General features: G+C 32.1%; 1 protein-coding gene across 1 annotated transcript in view; it reads left to right on the top strand.

Moving 5' to 3' along the window:
* Positions 1–22,639, top strand: part of LOC105815781 (glutamate receptor ionotropic, kainate 2) — a 293,383-nt gene that overhangs the window by 234,417 nt on the left and 36,327 nt on the right. Inside the window, exon 7 of the mRNA XM_012651025.1 lies at positions 9,853–10,078. Within this exon, the coding sequence (XP_012506479.1) occupies positions 9,853–10,078 (226 nt within the window). The remainder of the gene's footprint in view (positions 1–9,852; positions 10,079–22,639) is intronic.

Raw genomic sequence — 22,639 nt, 5'->3', positions numbered from 1 at the left:
TAATTCTCTCTCTTTTATTGCCTTTCCTTTCAAATATCCTGTTTTAAGAGATTGTAGATACCTTGAGATATAACTGTGAGAATTATTCCAAGGACTGACAGGTTTGCTAACAACTGAGTGCTTTTCAGATCACTGCACTAGACTCAGATCACCTTTGATATGAATCACATATGGCTTCAGTCTTGTTTCCCTGAATTAACTCTAATTTCCTAGTGACCAAGGTCAGATGAGTCCAGATAGAGCTCAGCTGTTCTTACCTAGCACATATGTTTCAGTATTGTTGGTAATTTATTTACTGTAATAAAAAATTAAAATGCAAATCTCAGCCAAACTCTCCCTTAGCAAAGGAGACCTTGATGTGAGCTTTTCAACCCACATATTAGGATCTATTACATGTCACTTTTTCATAGCAAAATAAGAAATATTATTATAGCACTTATAGCCAAATATTTGTTAGTATTAGAAACAAACTCGGTCATATGAAATTTATTGAAAAGGAACAATTTGACTAAGTGCCAAGTACCACCAAATTTACACTGTTAACTATGAAAAATTGTCATAAATCACTCTCTTTTAACAATATTACCATATTCATTTTTACATCAAAGTTCAACTAATTCTGCCAGACTTGTGATTTAGGAGGTAAAACATTTATTTATAAATATTTATTTTTTAAACCAAAATAACTTATTAACAACAAAACATTTTTTTACATTATTTCAAGATGTTTTGGATGTTGTACCACTTGATTGACTTTTAAAAAAATCTAAGTTGAAGTCAACACTTCCGGTATTATATGTAATAAAACATATTACAAAACATGCTTTGTATTGTCATGCTTTGTTGTCATGACATTTAAAACAAAACCAATGCTAAAAGTTTTTGTCTTACTCATGGAGACAAACCATTTTCTAAAACATACTTAAAATGCTAATTCTAAATTCTTTCCATCGAAGGTCACACAAATATTGATAATGGTATTTTTAAAATTATTTTTAGGCAATTTGGGACACTTATAAAAGCATGTCCAATTAGCAAATGATAGTTTCTAGATTTTTTTTCTTTTTTTTATTATTCCAGGGTTTTGTGAGGGTACAAACATTATAGTTACACTTTATGTCTTTGCCTCACCCAAATGCGGGTTAAAGGCATGCCCTTCCCTCCCTTTAGTGCTCCCCGTGTCCTTTAGTTGTAGATTTGCCCCCCATCCCCCTAATCCCTAGAGAGTATTTCTGCCGTGTGATGAAATGAACGAAGGTGAAGAATTCATATGTGTATGTAAAGCAATTTAAGCCAAAGATATTCTTTAAAAGGAAGATGGTTTTGTATTTGTAAAATACGTTGCACCCAGTAAGAATAAAGAAGATTTATGCAAGTGGTGCAAAAGTAACCCTTACATTATTAGCTTTCCATAATATTTTAGAAAGGATTAAAAACAAAATTACAAAGCTCTATCTTTACACTGATATCTTACCATTTCTAAAATTCTCTCTAAAATGTTGGAGAAAAAGTTGCATAAAATCCTTTAGTTATTTGAGATTTGCAAAGAGCCAGATAATTTTCAGGTTGCAAACTTTATTGAACATTCTAGCAGAAATTAAGCTAATATATATTTAAGTTTTAAATCATTAGCTATATGCTTAAATTATTTTAAATATTTATATTGTGTGTTCCTTTTAAAGCAGAAATCATTTGGCAACTGTGAATTTTTTTAAAGTATTGTATTTCTTATTCTTTTAAATTCATTCTTGACAAGAATCTTTTATCATTTAGTTGATGTTTCATAGTCCATGGAAATTGTTATTATGAGCAGACTGTCTTATGAACTTGTTTTATTGGATTTGTGCTGATGTAGCAAAAAACAAATCAGCTTACAAGTCTCAGCATTTTTAAAATATAAACACTCCTAAACATTGACACCTGAATCCATTCAATGTGACACAGAAGGATAAATGTCTTTATTGTGGAGCAGGATTAAGAAAAGGAGGAATAAAATAGAAATCTAGTATTCACAGTAGCAGATAGGACAAGTTGAGTGAGAAAATAAGATGATTTCATTTACAAAAATTTAAAAATACTTTCTCCTTGCAGTGCTTTGTTCTTCATATGCATTCCATGCAAAAATCTCTGAGACATGATTTAAATTATTTTCCTCGTGTTATCTGTCTAAAGTATGTACAATATAACTTTGAGGAAAATACACAGAAATGCTTTGGGTACTGTTGGCAAAGAAATTATTATTAATATCTTTTTATGTAATTAAAATCCTTCTGTAAAATCATGATGCCATAAATTGTACCTACCTTACTGGTAATTTTTTTTTTTTTTTAGCAAGTAGCCTTGGTTTTTTCATCTAAGAAGGAAAAAACAACATGTACTTTAGGTTTTTTTCCCACTAATTCAGCTTTTCTTTTTACTTGGCTACACTCAATATGAGCTGTTTCTCTGTTATGCTCTAATTTGTCATTACCTCAATTTTTTTCCTAACAGAGAATTATTTTATGATGTGCTTAGCTGACTAATTGTCTTTATTTTTCATATTTCATTTAAGTCATACATTCTTCTGGAAAGTCCTAATAAATTTGGGAGCACCTATGCAAAGGACCGGGCTGCGTCTCAATTCCTGAGTCTTTCCTGGTATTGTGTCTTGGTCCTCACTTCTCCTAATCACAGCAACAGAGGACCTTCAAAAGCTGTGGACATTTTGGCTCACCAGCTGAATACCTGTGTCTGATTTTGTCTGGTCCCTTGGCAGTGATCACTTGCTACTTCATTTAATGAAACTAATCATAATCAAAGGAGATTGAGCAAAACTTAATCAGAAGTGGTCCACCTATAATCTTTAGTTCATATTGCAAATTGACATGTCCTTTCTTCTATGTCAGTTTGCATGCAAATTCCACATTCAATATACAGATATTTGATTATTAATTTTATTTTTACCTCTTCACTGATATTAAGCGCATTTTTATTCCTAATCTTTAACTTGTACAGCTCCGATCTATTGATTTTACCCTTTGAAAACCTATAATCTATTTTATTTTGGGAATACTCAACAACTTTTGGCTTTATTAAAAATAAATCTAGCTAAGGCTTCTTATTTCTCCTTATACAAGAGCTCTTACAGTGTAAGTATAACTCCATGCGTGTTTAATATAAATATTTTGAAGTCAGAAGTCAACCCAGTGTTTTAAATCTTTATTTGTTCAACTCAAGACTCAGTAGGAACTTTGCATTATTTTTTTCAGCTTTATTGAGGTATAATTGACAAAAAATTGTATATATTTACAGTGTATAATGTGATAGATTGTTACATGTATACATTGTTTAAATGATTACCATAATCAATCTGAGTAACACATTCATCATCTCACTTTTTTGTGTGATAAGAGCATTTCCAAAATACTCTCTTAGCAAATTTCAAGTATACAATACAGTATAATTAACTGTAGTCACCATGCTAAGTGAAATAAGCCAGGCACAGAAAGACAAATACTGCATGATTTCACTTACATGTGGAATCTAAGAAAGTTGAACACTTGGAAGCAGAGAGTAGAATGGTAGTTACTAGGGACTGGGGTGGAGAAAACTGGCAGACATTAGTCAAAGGGACTTTGCATTTGTATTGTTTGTTCTTTCTTTGTCTGACATTTTATTTATTTATTTTATTTCAGCATATTACAGGGGTACAAATGTTTAGGTTATATATATTGCCTTTGCCCCACACAAGTCAGAGCTTCCAGCATGTCCACCCCCCAGATGGTGCACACTGTACCCATTAGGTGTGAATATATTCATCCCCTCTACCTCCTTCCCACCTGCCTGACACCCAAGGAATGTTACTACTATATGTGCACTTAAGTGTTGATCAGTTAAGTCAGTTAATACAAATTTGATGGTGAATACATGTGATGCTTGTTTCTCCATTCTTGTGATACTTCACTTAGTAGAATGGGCTCCAGCTCTATCCAGGATAATACAAGAGGTGCTAGATCACCATTGTTTTTTTGTGGCTGAGTAGAACTCCATGGTATACATATACCACATTTTATTATTCCACTCATGTATTAACGGGTACTTGGGTCATTTCAACATCTTTGCAATTGTGAATTGTGCTGCTATAAACATTCTAATGCAGATTTTTTTTATAGGATGTCTTTTGTTCCTTTGCGTAGATGCCCAGTAATTGGATGGCTGGGTCAAATGGTAGTTCTACTTGTATCTCTTTAAGGTATCTCCATATTACTTTCCACAGAGGTTGCACTAGTTTGCAGTCCCACCAGCAGTGTATGAGTGTTCCTATCTCTCCGCATCCAAGCCAACATTTATTGTTTTGGGACTTTTTGATAAAGGCCAGTCTCACTGGAGATAAGTGATATCTATTGTGGTTTTGATTGCATTTCCCTGATAATTAGAGATGTTGAGCATTTTTTCATATGTTTTTTGGCCATTATTCTGTCTTCTTTTGAAAAGTTTCTGTTCCTGTCCTTCTTTTGCAACATCCCCTCAATGCCATTTAAACATGCTTAAATCTCTGCAATCTTTGAAAATCTTACTTAAACCAAAATATTCTTCTATCTACTACCCTGGATATGCTTTTATTCTCAATCCTACTTTATGATTTTTTTTTTTTGCACTTACTGACTCCAATGTACTTTCCCCAAATCCTTCCTTAATCCACTTTGATGTGACTTCTAATTGCTTTATTACTCTCAATCAACTCTCGCTAATATAACCAAGAAATTCTCTGTTGCCAAATCCAAAGGAAATTATTCATTTCTCATTATTTGTTGATTTATTTGTTTGAAGCAAAATCACTACAGGTGACCACTCCCTCATCAAACATTCTCTTGCCTTGATTTCTGCAATACCACAACTCCCAGATTTTCTTCCTGCATCTGTGTTCACTATTTTTATGTCTCATTTGCAGACTGGACCTTCTATGCCAGCTGTTGGAATTCAAAATTCCACAAGCCTTGATCCTAGGACTCCTCTTTACTCTTTTTCTCATCCTTTCATTTTATTATTGGTATCCAATAGAACATCAAAAATGAACTTCAGGCTTACATATCTAACTTCTCATGACAGATCCATTTGGAAGCTCCTCAGGCACCTCCAACTCACAATGTATAATCTTTCTGCCCCAAAACTTGATCTTCTTTAAGTTTTTTTTCTCTCTTTCTCTTAGTGATACTCAAGTTTAAACTAGAAACCAAGGACTAACTCAGTCTAAAGCTCTTCTTTACTTTTTATATTTCAATAATAACCAAGTATTATCCATATATATATATACACAAGTATGTATATACATATACCTTGAATTTCTAGATGTCTCCCCATCTCCAACAGCATCTCCTTTTCGGCGCTATTTCTTACCTAGACGGATGCTATGTGCTCCTCAACAGTCGTATTATGCCCACTGATGATCCATTCTCCACATAGCAGTCTTAGTGATCTTTTAAAATCTGATTCCATTTCCAATCTGCTTCATACCTGCTTTAGCTTCTCACTGCTCCTGTGATGAAGAGAGAGAATGTGTTCGATATTCAGTGTGCCATGTTTGCCAGAGTTCTTGGTATTTTTAAGAAAAATAACACATAAGCATGTTAGTAGCATACTCTCTTTTCAAAAAAATAATAAGAACTACAAAAATAACTTACTATTGTATAGTGCGCTTTCATATGGTGTCTTCTTTGATCCCAATAACCCTGTGAGTTTGGCAAGGATACATACATTCTACTATGTAAACAGAAATTCAAAGACATTAAGTGGCCTTCATAGAAATGTATATTGCATTAATAAAGATATAAAACTTTGATAATTATGTCTTATTCAGCCCTAAATTATTCTGAAATTATCTATATATTCCTTAAGTGAAGGTAATAGTTAATTATGAGTGGTCAGATTTATAGAGAAAACAGCATCTTAAGCTTCATATTATATTTAGTCTGGAAGTTTGTTTCAAATACTTTTTTCAAACATTTTATAAGCTTTAAGGCTTTCAGAAAAATTCATGCTATGTGTATTTTTGTTTTTAAACCTGTGATTCGCTATATCCCCTTCAGTACTAAAATAATAATAATAAATCATAATACAAATAATAAAATGTTAAGAAATGTTAATGATCGGCCCTCCTTTTCAAGTCTTTGTTGCGATAGGTAAGTTTGCTAACCTAAAATAACCGAAAAGATTAGAATCTATTAATAATTTAAAGAGAGTTTATTCCAGCACAAATTGTGATGCCAGTCATCGGGGAGGCAGAGCTACATGGAAAAATGGTGATCAGTGCTCCCAGTATGGGGAAAAATGAGGATCATATATAGAGGTATAATGGAGGTGCTCAACAGAATTACATTTTCCATACAAAGGCCAACATGCGCATGTTATATTTGGCTACTATTAGTTACACTTTAAAGACTTTTTAAAAACATCTATCATAAAGAGGTAACAGTCACAGCATCTCTATCTTCATGTCATTTAATCTAGGTTTGAATAAAGAATAGGAAATCTGGCTAATGTATAACATCTCCACACAGAAGTCAGAAAGCAACAGTCATGCACCAGAGAAGAAAAACAGTCGTGTTAGGGGAATCAGCTTTCACAGCTTAACTTTTCCCTTTGGCATAATAAATTTTGAAGGTCCTGAATTTTTATTTTGTTTTATAAGTTGAATAGCTTAATAGGTCTCAATTCCAGAAATTTTCTTTGATTCCTACAACATTTCTGGGGAAGATCAATGTGGATCATACAAATATGATTAACCTCTACTCAAGAAAGATTAAATGAGAGAAAAGCTAGTGGTACCTATTTCATTTAACACTTACAACATGCAGGGTAATAAAAGTCAGAAAAAAGCCATACTCAAAATCCTAAAATGTCCTCTTTCTTCGCTTTCTGAATCTATATGTAGAATTCTAGAGTAACCAAGCAATTATTACACTCCCCCCAAAAAAGCCTACAAAGGCAGTGATGGCTTTTAGTCATATCTCCAATATCCTTCCCTCACACAATTGTGTTTTACTGCTGGAATTGAGAGATGTGAAGAAGTAACTGCGTTAAATTGAAAATTATGGTCAATGAACGACAGCAATAAAACAAGTGAACAAGCCATAGAGAAAGAGTGTTAGAGATATGACCTCCAGGTACCCAGTGCCTGGTGTGTGACAAACAGATAATCATGTTTTTTAAATCGGGCTTTTATATTTATTATGTGAATCAAAACAATTTGGTCGTATTTTCTATCTGAACATATTTTGCAATTATAAGAATAATAGAAATGCTTATATCTTCTCCAGACAGGAGAGAAGATGAATGAAGCTGTACTAAAATCATAGACTATAGATTCCTGGAAATAAGCAGTTAACAAATAAGAGATACTTAAATAACTATGGAAGGTAGAATTTTAAAGGAAAATATATTTTATAAAATCCTTATTATGCCTGTTAAAGGTTAGTATTGTAGATCCGACATTTTAAAAGTGAAATAATAATTTCACATTAATTTAAAATTAAACTATATACATCTTTAAAGGATAAAGTAGCAATATTTTTTAAAGTTTGTTATTTTCAATTGTACTAAAAAAGTTTGATATGTGTTTACCATATGAAGTACAGCAAAATATTAATGAGGGATGCATTCACATACTATTATAAAATGTAATTATCTACTTTTAAGTTATTTATGTTTTCTAAATGGTGTTTAAATTAGAAAGTACTACTTTTAATATTTAAAAAAGAAAAAATATAATTATACTTTTAAATTGATTAGTAACATTGTAACCATTATGTCTCCCCTTTCTTTGGGACAAAAATGCTAGTCCTCAAGTTTTATTTGCAGTTAACTCATCAATGGATGGGACATATCATGAAGTAGAAATCAAGTAACTAAAGCTATAAGATATATTGATTGCTAATGTTCTTATAACTGAAACAAAGGAAAGAATTTAGATAATTTTACAACCACTACAGGTAAAAATAATAACTTACATACATTTTTAACTATTTGCTTGATTCTGGCCTCACGAGAGTACCCCCATGTTATGATATGGAACTATATCGCTGTCCTTTAAAGACGTTCCCTTTAAGTTGTCAACTGAGTATGCAGTTTGATTATAACAATTTTGTGCAGTATCATTTATAGACTTGGGTTTTTCTACTATTAGTCATAGGTTCACTAAACCAAAAATGATGTACTTTTTATTTTTTCACCTAAAATTCCTTCAATCTATAGGTGAGCTGTTAGCTTTATTTTATTTTGTATTGTAGCCTCGCTTTATCCTACATATTAGCAGAAAAAGTTTTTACTGTGGAAAGAAAGTGAATTTGTTCTAGCGATCCTCATTATGTTACTGTTTTGGACAGATAAATGAGACAATGCAAGTTCCGATTATTGGTCTTAATGATCTCAGTAAGAATTTCTTCATAACCTTAAATATTTCTTGCATTTGCCTTTTCTATTCCCCAGATTTCATTATTTAACTTAGAAAATAAAATGACATGTGACCACATCTTCCCAAACATATGATGCTATCGATCTTATTTGAAAGAAAGGTGCTCTGTCTGCTTTCTTTTAAATGTTGAGCCATTGATCTCTTAGCATGTTTTAGTGTTTCTCTGGAGAGTAAAGGTTAACATTTCTACTCTTTCTTAGCTCTGATACTATTCTTGTCTTTAAAAAGCATTCGTTGTACCTTTACATTTTTTACAGTAAATTATAAGGTATTTCTTCCCATTTTATCTTTGAAATAGTGTCCAGATTTTACTCAGTGTTATTGTGCACCTACGATAGAAGTAGAGGTAGTATCACATTGAAGTCTTTGCACACGTGGAAATAAAAACATACTTAATTTGTAAAAAAGTTTGCCTATTGGTTTGAAAATAGTTTTGACTTTTTATGACAGTGAAACTAGTATGACAAATATCCTTCTTGTGTTTATAGCTTCAGTACTGTTTTCTGTATTTGTGTAATAATTAAATGAAGATACGTGTTTCACAGGTGAGCTTTCAATAAGGAAATGCTAACCTTTTTCATGTTTATGTTTTAACAGTGCCTTCTGAACAAAACCCATTTTCTTTCTATAGTAATGAAATCCTAGTAAAGCCCTACTGAGAATTTTCAGTTGGATATAAAACTATTCAATTTTATTGGTCCCGAAATCTTTATTTGGTAGACCTGAATAATAGATTTCTGGTTGTCCTGAGGCAGCCTAAGATAGGTTCTGTGGTGACAGATTGTTTCTCAGTGGAAATGTAGTCATCCTTATTTGTAACGTTCTTATTTGTAACAAATTCCCCTCATCTCCTCAACCTGTACCTTTGTGTATCCTTGGGGGTTAATGTGACATCTGTGTCAACCAAGTTGGAGATAAACAAACAAACTCTTGCAGTCTTACAGTGTCAATTTGTGTCCAGTGTCTCTCTCTCCCAAATTTGATGTTATAGTAATGTTAAAAAATAAAATTGTACACATGAGATACTCATGCAAGATACAAGCACAAAGCACTGTCCTTATTAATCTTGTTTATTTTCTCTTTTATTGATTACTTTCTATGATTTACTAGTTGCATTCTTGAATAATAAGACTTTTTAAATATATTAATTAAATAAATCTATACTATACCTGGAAATATGATGAGGAATTTCTATGGGAAACTTTTTATACAGATTTTGATTTGGGGGATATATATATATATATAAACATACATATATATATATATATCCCTATTATTAGTAATATAATTCTAAGGTGGGATGAGTAAATTAAATACAGTCTATTGTGTCTAAATATTGTAGGACCACTTGGAAACTAAGGAATACCTTTCTTATGATCAAAATATATTTTATTTTCTCCCAGAAATCAAAAATATCCACGTATGACAAAATGTGGGCCTTTATGAGTAGCAGGAGGCAGTCAGTGCTGGTCAAAAGTAATGAAGAAGGAATTCAGCGAGTTCTCACCTCTGATTATGCTTTCCTAATGGAGTCAACCACCATCGAGTTTGTTACCCAGCGGAACTGTAACCTGACACAGATCGGCGGCCTTATAGACTCCAAAGGTTACGGCGTTGGCACTCCCATGGGTAGGTTATATGTCAGCCACTTGTTCTTTGTTCATTAATCTGAGTTACTGTGGGAAGGGGATATGTGCTTCCACATATGCCATTAGAAATTTTGTTTTTACTGAATGCATCCTGCTGCCTTATGTTACTGTATAAATGCAGGCTAACAATTTGGACCTATGCTTCTAAGTAAATAAGTAAAAAAAGAAAAAATAATATTAATATCTATCAAAATGGTCAGTAGATATTTTTACTGTATCCTGTTGAAAAATCTACAACCTACCCCTAAAAAACCTTCTCTTCTCAATTTTACATTTAAAAAAAATGTTTTATGAATACAATAAGGTTTTGCAACAATTTTTTTTTAATTTGTGCCTTTTATGTATAGTGTTTGATTTAGCGAGTTAACTGGTAGAGTGAGGCACAATTGATTCCGATGAATGTTATTTAATTGTTTCCTTTAAAGGAAGGTATGAATAGCAGACTATTTATCTCTGATATATGTAACATAATCTAACATTTAACATCCAGGGTTTATTATCTTTAATATTTCCCTTTTTCCATATGACAAAATTATTTTGAGCCAAAATAACTGCATGAAATAAAGCATAATAATTTCCGGAAGGGCCGGGCGCGGTGGCTCACGCCTGTAACTTTATCACTCTGGGAGGCCGACGCGGGTCGATTGCTTGAGGTCAGGAGTTCGAGACCAGCCTGAGCAAGAGCGAGACCCCGTCTCTCTAAAAAAAAAAAAATAGAAAGAAATTAGCCGGACAACTAAAAATATATATATATAAAATTAGCCGGGCATGGTGGCACATGCCTGTAGTCCCAGCTACTTGGGAGGCTGAAGCAGAAGGATTGCTTGAGCCCAGGAGTTTGAGGTTGCTGTGAGCTAGGCTGATGCCATGGCTCTCTAGCCTGGGCAACAGAGTGAGACTCTGTCTCAAAAAAAAATAATAATAATAATAATAATTTCCGGAAAAAAAATGAAAATTTTGATTATATATATATGTGCAAACATGTATGAATATGTATATATTTGTGCCAAAAATAAATAAATACAAACTATTACAGCATATGAGTACATTTGGTGGACAGAATAATGGTTCCCCAAAGATGTCCATGTCCTAATCTCCAGAACCTGTGAATATGTTACCTTACATAGCAAAAGATGATTAAGGATCTTGCAATGGAGGAATTATCCTGTATTAACCAAGTGGTTCCAATGTAATCACAGGGCTATTATAAAAGAGAGGCAGTGGAGTAGAGTCAATATTAAGATGCAAAGGTAGAAAAGAGAGAGGGAGTGGGAGGGAGAAAGGGAGGGGAGAGGGAAAAGGGAGAGGCAGGAAGAAAGGGAGAATAATAAGAGGAAGAGGAATAAATAATTGTTTATTTATTATTAATAGGGATTTTAGTCAGATTTATTAATTTATCTTCACTCAATTTTATTAATTTTTTTCCATATGGACACTTTCCACCTCATTTTATTTCTTTGTTAGTAAAAGCAGGAGAACCAAAGTGCTAGGCTATTAAAAGACAGCTTTTGGTTAATTATTATAATATATATATATATATATATGTATATTTTATTACCTATGTTCCCTGTCATTTGTTCTTCTATCCATAAAATCATTATTTTTTTAATTAATCACTTTTATTTCCATCTTTAAAAAACATATCTTTGAGATAGTGTGTACTACATCTTTTCTTTTTTTACTTCAAATATTAAGGGGATACAAATGTTTTTGCTACATGGATACCTTTTGCAATGTTTGAGTCAGAGCTGTAAGTGTACCCACCACCCAGATAGTGTTCATTGTACCCATTAGGTGGGCTTTTGCCATTCCCCTTCCCACTTCCACCTGCTTGATTTCCCATGTCTTTTACTTCCCTCTATGCACATGGGTGCTCCTTTGTTAGTTCCAATTTATTAGAGAATACATGTGGCGTTTCTTTTTTCATTCTTGGGATACTTCACTTAGGATAATGGTCTTCAGTTCTATCCAAATTGCTGCAAAATGCATCGATTCATCCTTTTTAATGGCTGAGTAGTACTCCATGGTATACATATATCACATTTTGTTAATCCACTCATAAACTGATGAATTGATCAACCCACCTGGGTTGATTCCACATCTTTGCAATTGTGATTTGTGCTGCAATAAATATTCGAGTGCAGGTGTCTTTTGGATAAAATGACTTATTTTCCTTTGGGTAAATACCCAGTAGTGGGAATCCTGGATTAAATGGTAGGTCTACTTTTAGTTCTTTGAGAAATCTTCATACTATTTTCCATAGAAGTTGTAATAATTTGCAGTCCCACCAACAGTGTACAAGCATTTGTTTCTTTCTCTCTACATCCACTCCAGCATCTATTTTTTTTGGACTTTTTCATAAAAGCCACTATAACAGGGGTAAGGTGATATCTCATTGTTGTTTTGATTTGCTTTTCCCTGATGATTAGTGACATTGAGCATTTTTTCATATGTTTTGTGGCCATTTGTCTATCTTCTTTTGAAAAACTTCTGTTTATGTTTTTTGCCCACTTTTTAATGGGGTTGTTTGTTGTTTTCTTGCTGCTTGGTTTGAGTTCTTTGTAGATTCTGGATATTAGCTCTTTATCAGATATATAGTTTGTGAATATTTTCTCCCATTCTGTAAGTTGTCTATTTGCTCCATTGATTATTTCCTATTAATTTTGAAGAATTTCTTACAAAGGAACTGACAGATATATAATATTAGAAAGTTGAGCACAGATTCATAAAAATTTAGTTTCATAATAAATTCCAGAAATTACAATAATATTCTTTGGTTCTTTGGGATCATTTCTGACAACTTTCAAATGTATAAGAAGTCCAGGAATTTTCTACCATAACAACTTCATGAAAAATTTTAACATTAAATCCCATTATATTTGATAAAATCATCTGAAATTAATTATGGTTCAAAATATCTTGAACTGGCTTTGAGAAAATTTTGAGACAATAATTTCTGTGATATTATATATTCCTGAATTTATACAGTAGATTCAAAATAAGGAATGATTGCACAGTCATTGTAGGAATGAAAAAACAACAACAACAAAAAACATAACTTGAGTTCTTATTGCCAAAAATGGCAAGTGTAACTGTGCCTAAGTGTATTGGGGGGTCAGCGGTATAATGGGAATTCTCCAATTTAATTTTCCAGTATTATACACTGTTTGTTAAAGGATAAAAGACAAATATATGCTAATTTGAAAGTCAATAAGGGCTGGGTTGTTAAATATCAACAATAATATTTAGAACTTAGACCAAGAAAAGATATTTTTAATTGAGGAATATTTTATCTTTGACATGATAATTGATGCTATTTTGTTTTTCAACTCTCCACAGAAAATGTACCCTCTTTATTGACGGCACCAGAAAAAGACCTACCAAATCTTCATCCTTGTCATGCCTATATTATTTATACATTCAAAAGTTTGAAAATTAATTTTAATATACGACACATATATTAAAATGATTAAGTTTTAACAGTTATAGTTTTGAGGAACATATTTTTTTCAAAATGTTTTAAATTATACTTATATCCCCCCAAGTAAGGCTTGGGTTTATTGCCCTAATTGTGTGTTGATCAGGTGCTCCAGCCTAGGCATTCTTGGTAGTTAGGTCAGCTGTGCTCTTTCCCTTAGTAAAAATTGCATACTGAAACCAGAAACTTCATGAGTTATTGCACCACTTACTTGGAATTTGTAATGCACAACTTCTTTAATAATTTTTTTTTACTTCAGCATATTATGTATGTGGGTACAGATGTTTAGGTTACGTATGTTGCCCTTGCCCCCGGCCCAAGTCCGAGTTTCAAATATGTCCATCCTTCGGGTGGTGCGCATTGCACTCCTTGTGTATACAAATACCCGTCCCCTCCTCCCTCCTCCCCTCTCCCCCCGCCCCCCCAACATCCAATAGATGTTATTCTTATATGTGCATTTATGTGTTGATGTACTCACCATCAAATTGGTATTAACTAATAATATTTTAAAGATACTCTTTTGGTGAAAAATTATATATTCTTAAGATAGAGACTGATAATATGTTAATATCATCATGTATCATCTACACACTGATATTCTGGACTTATCTTTGCCATTTACTGTGTTCTTGGCAAGTCACTTGAAATTTATGGCCTCTGGGTTTCTTTTTTTAAACTAGTAAAATAAGAGGGTTGCACTGAATTCCATTTGAATGCTAAACTTATAATAATTTGGAAAATGTGCTTGACATATTCCCAGAGTTTGGTCTTAATTCGGCTAGACACTACATGGAGAAATATGGTTAGCTGTCATCTTAGAACACGTTTTAAAAATTAGGCACACTCTTAACGTAGTTCTGAGAAGTGGAAGCAGTGATTTTTTGGGAACTCATTGCCCTATAGTATATGATTTAGGAAAAGCTAAAGTAAACAAACAAAGCTTTCAGGGTGGTTTTTATTTTGTCTTAATATTTTAGTTTTTACTATTCTTTTTTCAATTTTTTTATTTGTACAAACTTACGAGGTACATGTGCAATTTTGTTATGTACGTAGATTGTGTAGTGATCAAAGTCAAGGCTTTTAGGATACCCATCACCTAAATAACATACATTGTACACATCAACTAATTTCTCATCATCCACCCTTACCCCGCTCAGTGTTGTTTCGGAAAGAATTGGACTTCTGTATGTCACTGCCATCCTCTGCTAGTTTGCGTTATCTGGACGAGGGCATAGATTGTCTCTCTTTTGCTGTTGTCTCTCATTGTTGCAAGCCACGCAACAACAGAGAAGGTACCCCATGGACACTCAATTACTATTTGTTGAACAAGTGAATTCTGTATCTGGAAAATCTGATTGTGCACCCAGATTTATAAAAAGAGAAAACAAATCACTTCTAGAGGTAGTGATAAGCATGGCATACTACATTATTAAATGTGATGACCTCATTAAATACATCTGAGTAATTCATGGCAGTAAGAATTACATAAAATTTAAAGAGGATGTATGAGGACGTTGGCATATGTCACAAATTTTTTTTTTATTATGGAGAGTTACATAATAGTGCTCACAATATCAAAATGTCTAAAGTAAACAATTTTGGCTTATACCTAATATGTAATCTGAAACTTGAGTGTTTTCCCCAAAATCTGCTATTGATTTTTTAAAGTTAACAAAATTTGTGAAAAATTTTATCCAGATTATGTTTCCTTAAAGAAAGGAGAAAGTTATCTCATGTCCATCCCGGTTCTTTTGTAGATTTACATCGGGTTGAGCTTTGATAACTTTATGTTGTGCTTTTGATGTTTCGACCATTGAATATATTAGGCAACTCCAATATTCTCTTAGAGAACATTGATGACTAATGTTAGGAAACTAGAGTAAGCAAAACTTGAGTTTTCAATTGTTTTCTTGCTTGTTTTGTGAATCCAATATACTAACGTACCAAGACTGTCTCTGTCATACTCTCTTGCTCTGAGGGAATGCTTACTAAAAATAAATCAATATATTATACAAATCTCAAAGACCACTGGGATATTTCAGATGTGAAAATTATTTAAAAAAAAAGATAGTAGTTGAATCAGTTCTAAGGAACTTCTCTGTTATAGTTTTTTGGAACCATACAATGACCAATTTTGATGCCTCCTTATCCCTGACACTGTTAGAAGGTGTTGACTTATTTTACTAATATAATCAATTATACAGTAGGATGACTATAGCTAATAACAATGTACTGTATATTTCAAAATAGCTAGAAGAGAAGATTTTGAATTTATCACAACAAAAATGATAAATGTTAAAAGTGATGGATATCCTAATTACCCTGATGTGATCATTATACAATGTGTACATACATTGAAACATCACTCTGTGCCCCATCAATATTTATAATTATTATGTGTCAATTATAAATAAAAAAATATAAGGCAATTTAGAATATTGATACATTCATAAACAATATTTTAATTTAACTTTATAAATTGGGGAAAATGCTAGACAGAACATTTGGGATTTCTATGTCTTCTAATTTTAAGCTTATCTTATAGATAAGATAGGACAATAAAATAAATTTAAACTATAAGCCTAAGGATGTAGATGTTTTTTCCCTTTTTATCTGTTTCACTCTTGGCTGATCAGATCAACACTTGGCCTTCTGGAGAATGCTGAGTTATTATGGAAAATATTCATTGATGTTGGCAAGGGCACTTGTATGAGAAATTTATAGAAGTTGACTTGGATTATATTGCTTGGTAGAATCATTTTTTGTAGTGTTTAGATTAGGGTGGTGTAATATGTAGTATATTAGTGTTTTCATTAAAATAAATTTTAAAAAATTTAGGCAACAGCTCAATAAATTTCAAACTTTCATGAGGAATTTCAGTATAGAATTATTAATATATATTAATAAAAATTCAAGAGGTCAAACTAATATTTTGACATGGAAAATTTTAACCCATCCTTCTTTATTTTTATTGTCAAATATACTTAATTCAAGTATATTGAAAAGCCTCATGATTATTAAATAAAGTATTAAATGTCTTTAACATATATTTTGTTTTAAACCTAATTCTGAATAAAACAGATTTTAACACAATAAGTTCAAAGGAATGAATATTCAAGTCATTCACTTACAGGCATTACAATATATTTTTTGTTTCTTTTTTTGAGATAGCTTGTTTTCTTTTCTTTTTTTTCAGATAGCTTGTTTTCTTTTCTTTAACTCGATAATATTAAATTCTTAACTTTAGTGAATAAGATCCTATTCATTCAAAACAGAGCATAAGATCAAAATGATTTTGAGACACAGTACGTTATGAGTTTTAGCTTTTCATATAACTTTATCAAAGAATAGGATGTATATCAAAGACATTGCACGCTTCACTCCCTGAGACACTTTACTTCAGAGAAAAAGGTTCCAGGCAGTAATTTATGATTTGGTATTTCATACCTCTGGTAGGAATATGGCTTCATGAATTACTTATATTTATTTTGTCATTAATAAACACAATGACACACGATTCCAGTACTTGAATGAGATTCTGACTTTTTATAGACTTTTCAACCAGCATTATAATTTGCATTTCTCAACTGTTTGATTAGCATTTGCCTTCTGTTATCATTGCCCAAGCATATTGAAGATTATTAGTAGTACATTATATTTACTTAGTTTTAAAATTTTATTTAATCGTAAACCAAAAAAATGGTTCATTTAGGTGTGTAAAATGTCATTTGAGGCTCTTGCTCTTTTCTTAGCAAGAGTTAATGAAATAAATATATTCAAAATAAAGCAATATGGGCTCAGATTCTGGAAAATTTATATCAGTTCCAGAAATTCCCTAGCATTTTGAATTTATATCTTTGGCAGGTATAATCCATAGTAAAAATTTCATATTTACTAATATTCTGTGTGTCATCAAATAGAGGAACTTCCTCTTCCTTGCTTTTATTGTTGCTCAGATTTTGAGATATTGTCATGGAAGCATATGTGGTTTGGTGAGGAGATTAAAACAGAAAATACCACGACTTATTTGGAGTGGGAAATCAGAAACAAATTTTAAAAATTATAAATATCCCTCTTTTTTTGTTAAAAATGCATTCCTCTTCTTATCCTGTCATATTTCCTTCTGTGTGATTCAACTAGGGTCTCACCATCACCATTCATCACTCTGAGTGTGATGACTACTGCCCGAAGTGTGTTATGTGATCTCTGAATGACTCAGATATAAGCTATTTAATTAGGGAAGCTCTGTTGACATAAAAAATAACTTAGGGGAGCAATCAACAATGATGTGAAGGTAAATGCTAAATGAGCTTAAGCTAGTTTAATTAAATCTGGGGTGACACTAAATCCTTTCATAGTTTTCCCCATTGCAGCAATGTTATTTTTATGTTGCATTTATTGTATGGAAGATTTTTGAAGTTGTAGATGTTCTTAGTCACAGTAAGTTAACTGAGCTTCCTATTTCATTCAAAATCATTTTTTTTTTTTTTAAGGTCTGGGTGGGGTAAAAGCTTAAAGCAAATCACAGCAGTTTCATTAAGGAATGTTTAAAATGTGTGAGCAGTTGCAGTCTTGTCTCTTAATTCACTATAGGTGAAAATCTATTTATCCAAACCGAGAGCATTTCTTCTTAATGGCATTTTTGGCAGCACTGCCTTTCTCCTGACTGCTGGTACTAAAAGCTTCCTTCGTTTCTTATTTTCAAATGTTGAGTGCCTATTGCACTTTGAGGACTAGGCAGACTCAGCAGTTCATGAGCTGGTGGGAAAGCAGCAGCCCATAAAAAACATCCATTAGGGCCAGTTGGTGTTATTTTGCTCTGCTTTATTCAATTTGGTAGAAATATTATAAAATGAAGGGTCTCATTAAAACTATTTCTATTTTTAGCAATGAGCTAGTGGCACTTTTCTTTCATTTGCCAGTTCTCCCATGACTTTAATAACATATGTGATATATGTGGCAGCTGAGAAGGGAATAGAGGGAATTGTGCTCGTCTGTGCATATTGTGGATAGAATTTTCTGTAATCTCAGCTGTTCCCATTTTACTTACGAGATTAAATCAATCGCAAATTCCAAACTGTATACTATTTCACAGCCAGTGAGTGGTTATTTCTGTGGATAAAATCCAAAACAAATTAGTTATATAATATTTATAAAATTACTGAAATATGTGCTACACACGAAGAATGTAAAGATGAAGTAGTAGATATACTTACAATGCCCTTTAATATTAAGATTAAATTTGAGGACAATTTTACCAAACACAAACTGTTATATACATTTTATTTCTATATTTACTAATTTAATTATATTGCATTCTTATTTAATAATTGAATGTAATGTTACCTTTATGAGCTAAAGTTTTAAAACAATTTTATATAATGAATGTCAAATAGCAGTAGTCCTATTAATAATTTCCAAGCAACTTTTATCTCATTATGTTATTTACTCATAATCAATCTAAAGTAAAAAATGTAACAATGTGTTGTATTATTGATTTTTTATTGTAGAAGCACCACTTTGACATATGAACAATATGAAATTTCTTTTATTCACTTCTATTTTCTAGTGTTTTTTTTTGTTTTTTTTTTTTTGAGACAGAGTCCCATTCTGTTGCCTGGGCTAGAGTGCTGTGGCGTCAGCCTCGCTCACAGCAACCTCAAACTCCTGGGTTCAAGGGATCCTACTGCCTCAGCCTCCCAAATAGCTGGGACTACAGAGGCATGTGCCACCATGCCTGGCTAATTTTTTTCTATATATAAATTTTTAGTTGTCCAGATCATTTCTTTCTATTTTTTAGTAGAGATGGGGTCTCCTTCTTGCTCAGGCTGGTCTCGAACTCCTGACCTTGAGCGGTCCACCTGCCTTGGCCTCACAGAGTGCTAGGATTAGAGGTGTGAGCCACCGCGCCTGGCTTATTTTCTAGTGTTAAATGCATGAGATTCTCTGTGTTTTTTTAAAATTTCTTAATATTTGATGAAGTAAGAGGTGTAGAATTGGTACCAGAAAAGGCATGGTGTTTGTTTGAGGCAGATGCCAGTGTTTATAAAAATAGAAATCAGTATGAGAAGCATGTTTTTTTTCCTGTTTTGCTCACCATCCATTTCTAAAATTCACAATTCATCATATAATAAGCACTGTAATATTCATCATTATAGATGCATAAAATTGCTGGCCTTCAGTTTTTCAGCTTTACTGAAATAAATGAATGCATTTGTCTTCATTAGTTTAACATAATACACAAAAATTGATGCAAATTATTCATCTTTCTGCAGGTCAACCCTTCCATTAAAATGTATTCAATTTTTTTCTTTGCATAAGGAGCGCAATTTTAATGTTAGTAAAGTGATTTTGCAAGGCTAAATCTAGATGTAATAATTTGCAGAAACTGACTTAAACAAAAAAAGTCAAATTACACCTGTAGAAGCTGTACATTCCTGGCATATTTGTTAAAGTCTAGATTATATGTCATCACTAAAAACAGATGAGCATCTCAGTAAGCTATGCCTGCTCCCCAGACATCCTCAACAATCTCTGCATGCTAGAATCTAGAAAGCTTCAAGAGCGAATTTGATGAATTGTGTGCACCATTGTGAACAGTCGTTATTAATATTGTAAATGGTGACCAAATTGTACCCAAACTATGCAGAGATGGATAATTATTTTAAAAGCAGAATTAATTCCAATAGATTCATTTAGTGTTTTGTGTTGATTACTCCAAGACCATTGATTCAAATTAAATTTTAGATTAGTTAGCCATAGATTAATTATACCAGACAATCATACTTGAGTTAACAGAGCTGGGTAAGATCAATAAATCACTCTTATTAGAAAAAAAGTAGTCAAAGCACAGGGGTACAATATTTAAGTACTGAAAGCCAAAGACAAATGCCTTGCGTTTGCTGGCCCCCATGTGGCAGGTATATTCCTAGGATGCTGCACAGAGTATGTGGCTTTCATAGATGATTTGTGAACAAATTCCTGTTACACTGGAATGTCATAGATGTGTTAGATGAAATTACTTAGTCTCTTTGAGACTCAGTATTCTCATCTGTAAATAGGCATAACTATGTTTATATAATTGGATTATGATAAAGATTGAGCATATTTATATGTATAGTATTTGGATCAGAACACATGTACCACAAAGAATTTTGAAGGAGTGTTTTGAAGAAATATTCCGTAATGATTGAAAGAATGTATTAGTGGTCTTTATTTGTAACTTTCTAAAACTGTCTATTCAGAAATAGTGAGTTTTTAATTGTTAAAATTTTTAATTGGTTGACAATTAAAAACCTTTTCCTAGTGGAATCTAACTAGGGTTTTACCATCAGCCAATCAGTATATTGTAGTTAGGTTACCATCATTTTGTGAAAAGATATTGATATCTACTTTATAAAGTTGAGACAATTCCTATTGTAGGACATTATCTAAACAAGTAAAATGATTTTCCTTTTCCAAACATGTCTTGAGTGTTTAGGAAACAGAACCCAAGATGTATTAGGAGAAGAATCATCTCTAAAGATATATATATATATATATATATATATATTTTTACTTCCTTTGCATTTGGTTAATCTATAAGAATTTTATTATTCTTAAACCTGTATAAATTAATGAACATAAAAGTATAAATATTAGGAGACAGATATGGGAAAACAAATTTAACACAAAATAGACTACAATACTGAACATAAACAAATGGTCTGTTATATAGCGTAGAGACTCAGGTGGAGTTTGGTGAAGACTAAAGCAGGCAGGCAAAACTGGAAATGGAATTCAGCTCCACCTTAAAGGACAGATATTTCATTCTCTTGAAAACAATTATTCTCTCTCGTAATTTTAGGGTTTTTAATGATTAATTAGGACGATAATTTTATTTAAAATGATCCAACTTTTATAATTAATTCATAAGGATTTGATATTAGATTTGGAACAAAAATATCATGGTCAGGAAATTATTCCTGACATATTTATTTCTACCACTATTCAAATGATTACTGTGTAGATGCCAAAATCATAAGAAAGGCAAGGTTTATAGGATAAAATTATTTCTATTTTTATACTTGGCATCAGTTTTATTATTTAATGCACGAAAAATATGACAACAAATCTACTTTGCCAATCACTTTTAATATGTATGAAATATGTCAGAACCAATGAAAATAGTTGGCTGTTTCATTATACGCTGGTAACATTTACCCTTCATTTTCTTTTTCACAAGTTAGAGAATATTACAGCAAATGAATAAAAGGCAACTGTCTAAAACACATACTCTAATTCGAATTTTTTATTTATACATTTTATATGTCTCATATAAGATATCCCTTTGTGATCTTACATACCTGAATATTCTGCTGAGTATTTACAAATACTCAATATTTGCAAATTCCTTCAAGTAGAATGTGTTTACATTTAAAAAATTATTGTAAATTAAAAATTTTAAATTATATATATTTACAGAGTATAAAGTGATGTTATAATTTATGAATACAATGTGGAATAATTATATCAAGCTAATTAGCGTATTCATCACCTCAATTACTTATCATTTTTTGTGGTCAGAACATTTGAAATTTGCTCTCTTAGCAATTTTGAAAGGTACGATACATTATTATTAACTATACTCACCATGCTGTGCAATAGGTGTCAAAAAACGTATTCTTCCATCTGACATTTTGTACCCTTTAACTATGATCTCCCCATTTTTCCCCCTCTCAGCATTTTAACCATCATTCTACTCTCTGTAAGTTCAAGCTTCTGCACAGTTAAGGAAACAATCAACATAGCAAATAGACAACCTACAGAATAGGAGAGAATATTTGCAAGCTACATGTCCAATAAAGAGCTAATAACCAGAATTTACAACAAACTCAAGCAAATCAGCAAGAAAAAGCAAACAACCCTATTAAAGTGGGCAAAACACGTGAACAGAAGTTTCTCAAAAGAAGAAAGACAAATGGCCAATAAACATTTGAAAAAATGCTCAATGTCACTAATCATCAGGGAATTGCAAATTAAAACCATCAAATTGGTATTAACTAATAAACACATAAATGCACA

Source organism: Propithecus coquereli, unplaced genomic scaffold (genome assembly GCF_000956105.1).
Source record: "Propithecus coquereli isolate 6110/MARCELLA unplaced genomic scaffold, Pcoq_1.0 Scaffold345, whole genome shotgun sequence".
NCBI lineage: Eukaryota > Metazoa > Chordata > Mammalia > Primates > Indriidae > Propithecus > Propithecus coquereli.
This window is presented reverse-complemented; position numbering and strand designations above follow the sequence as displayed.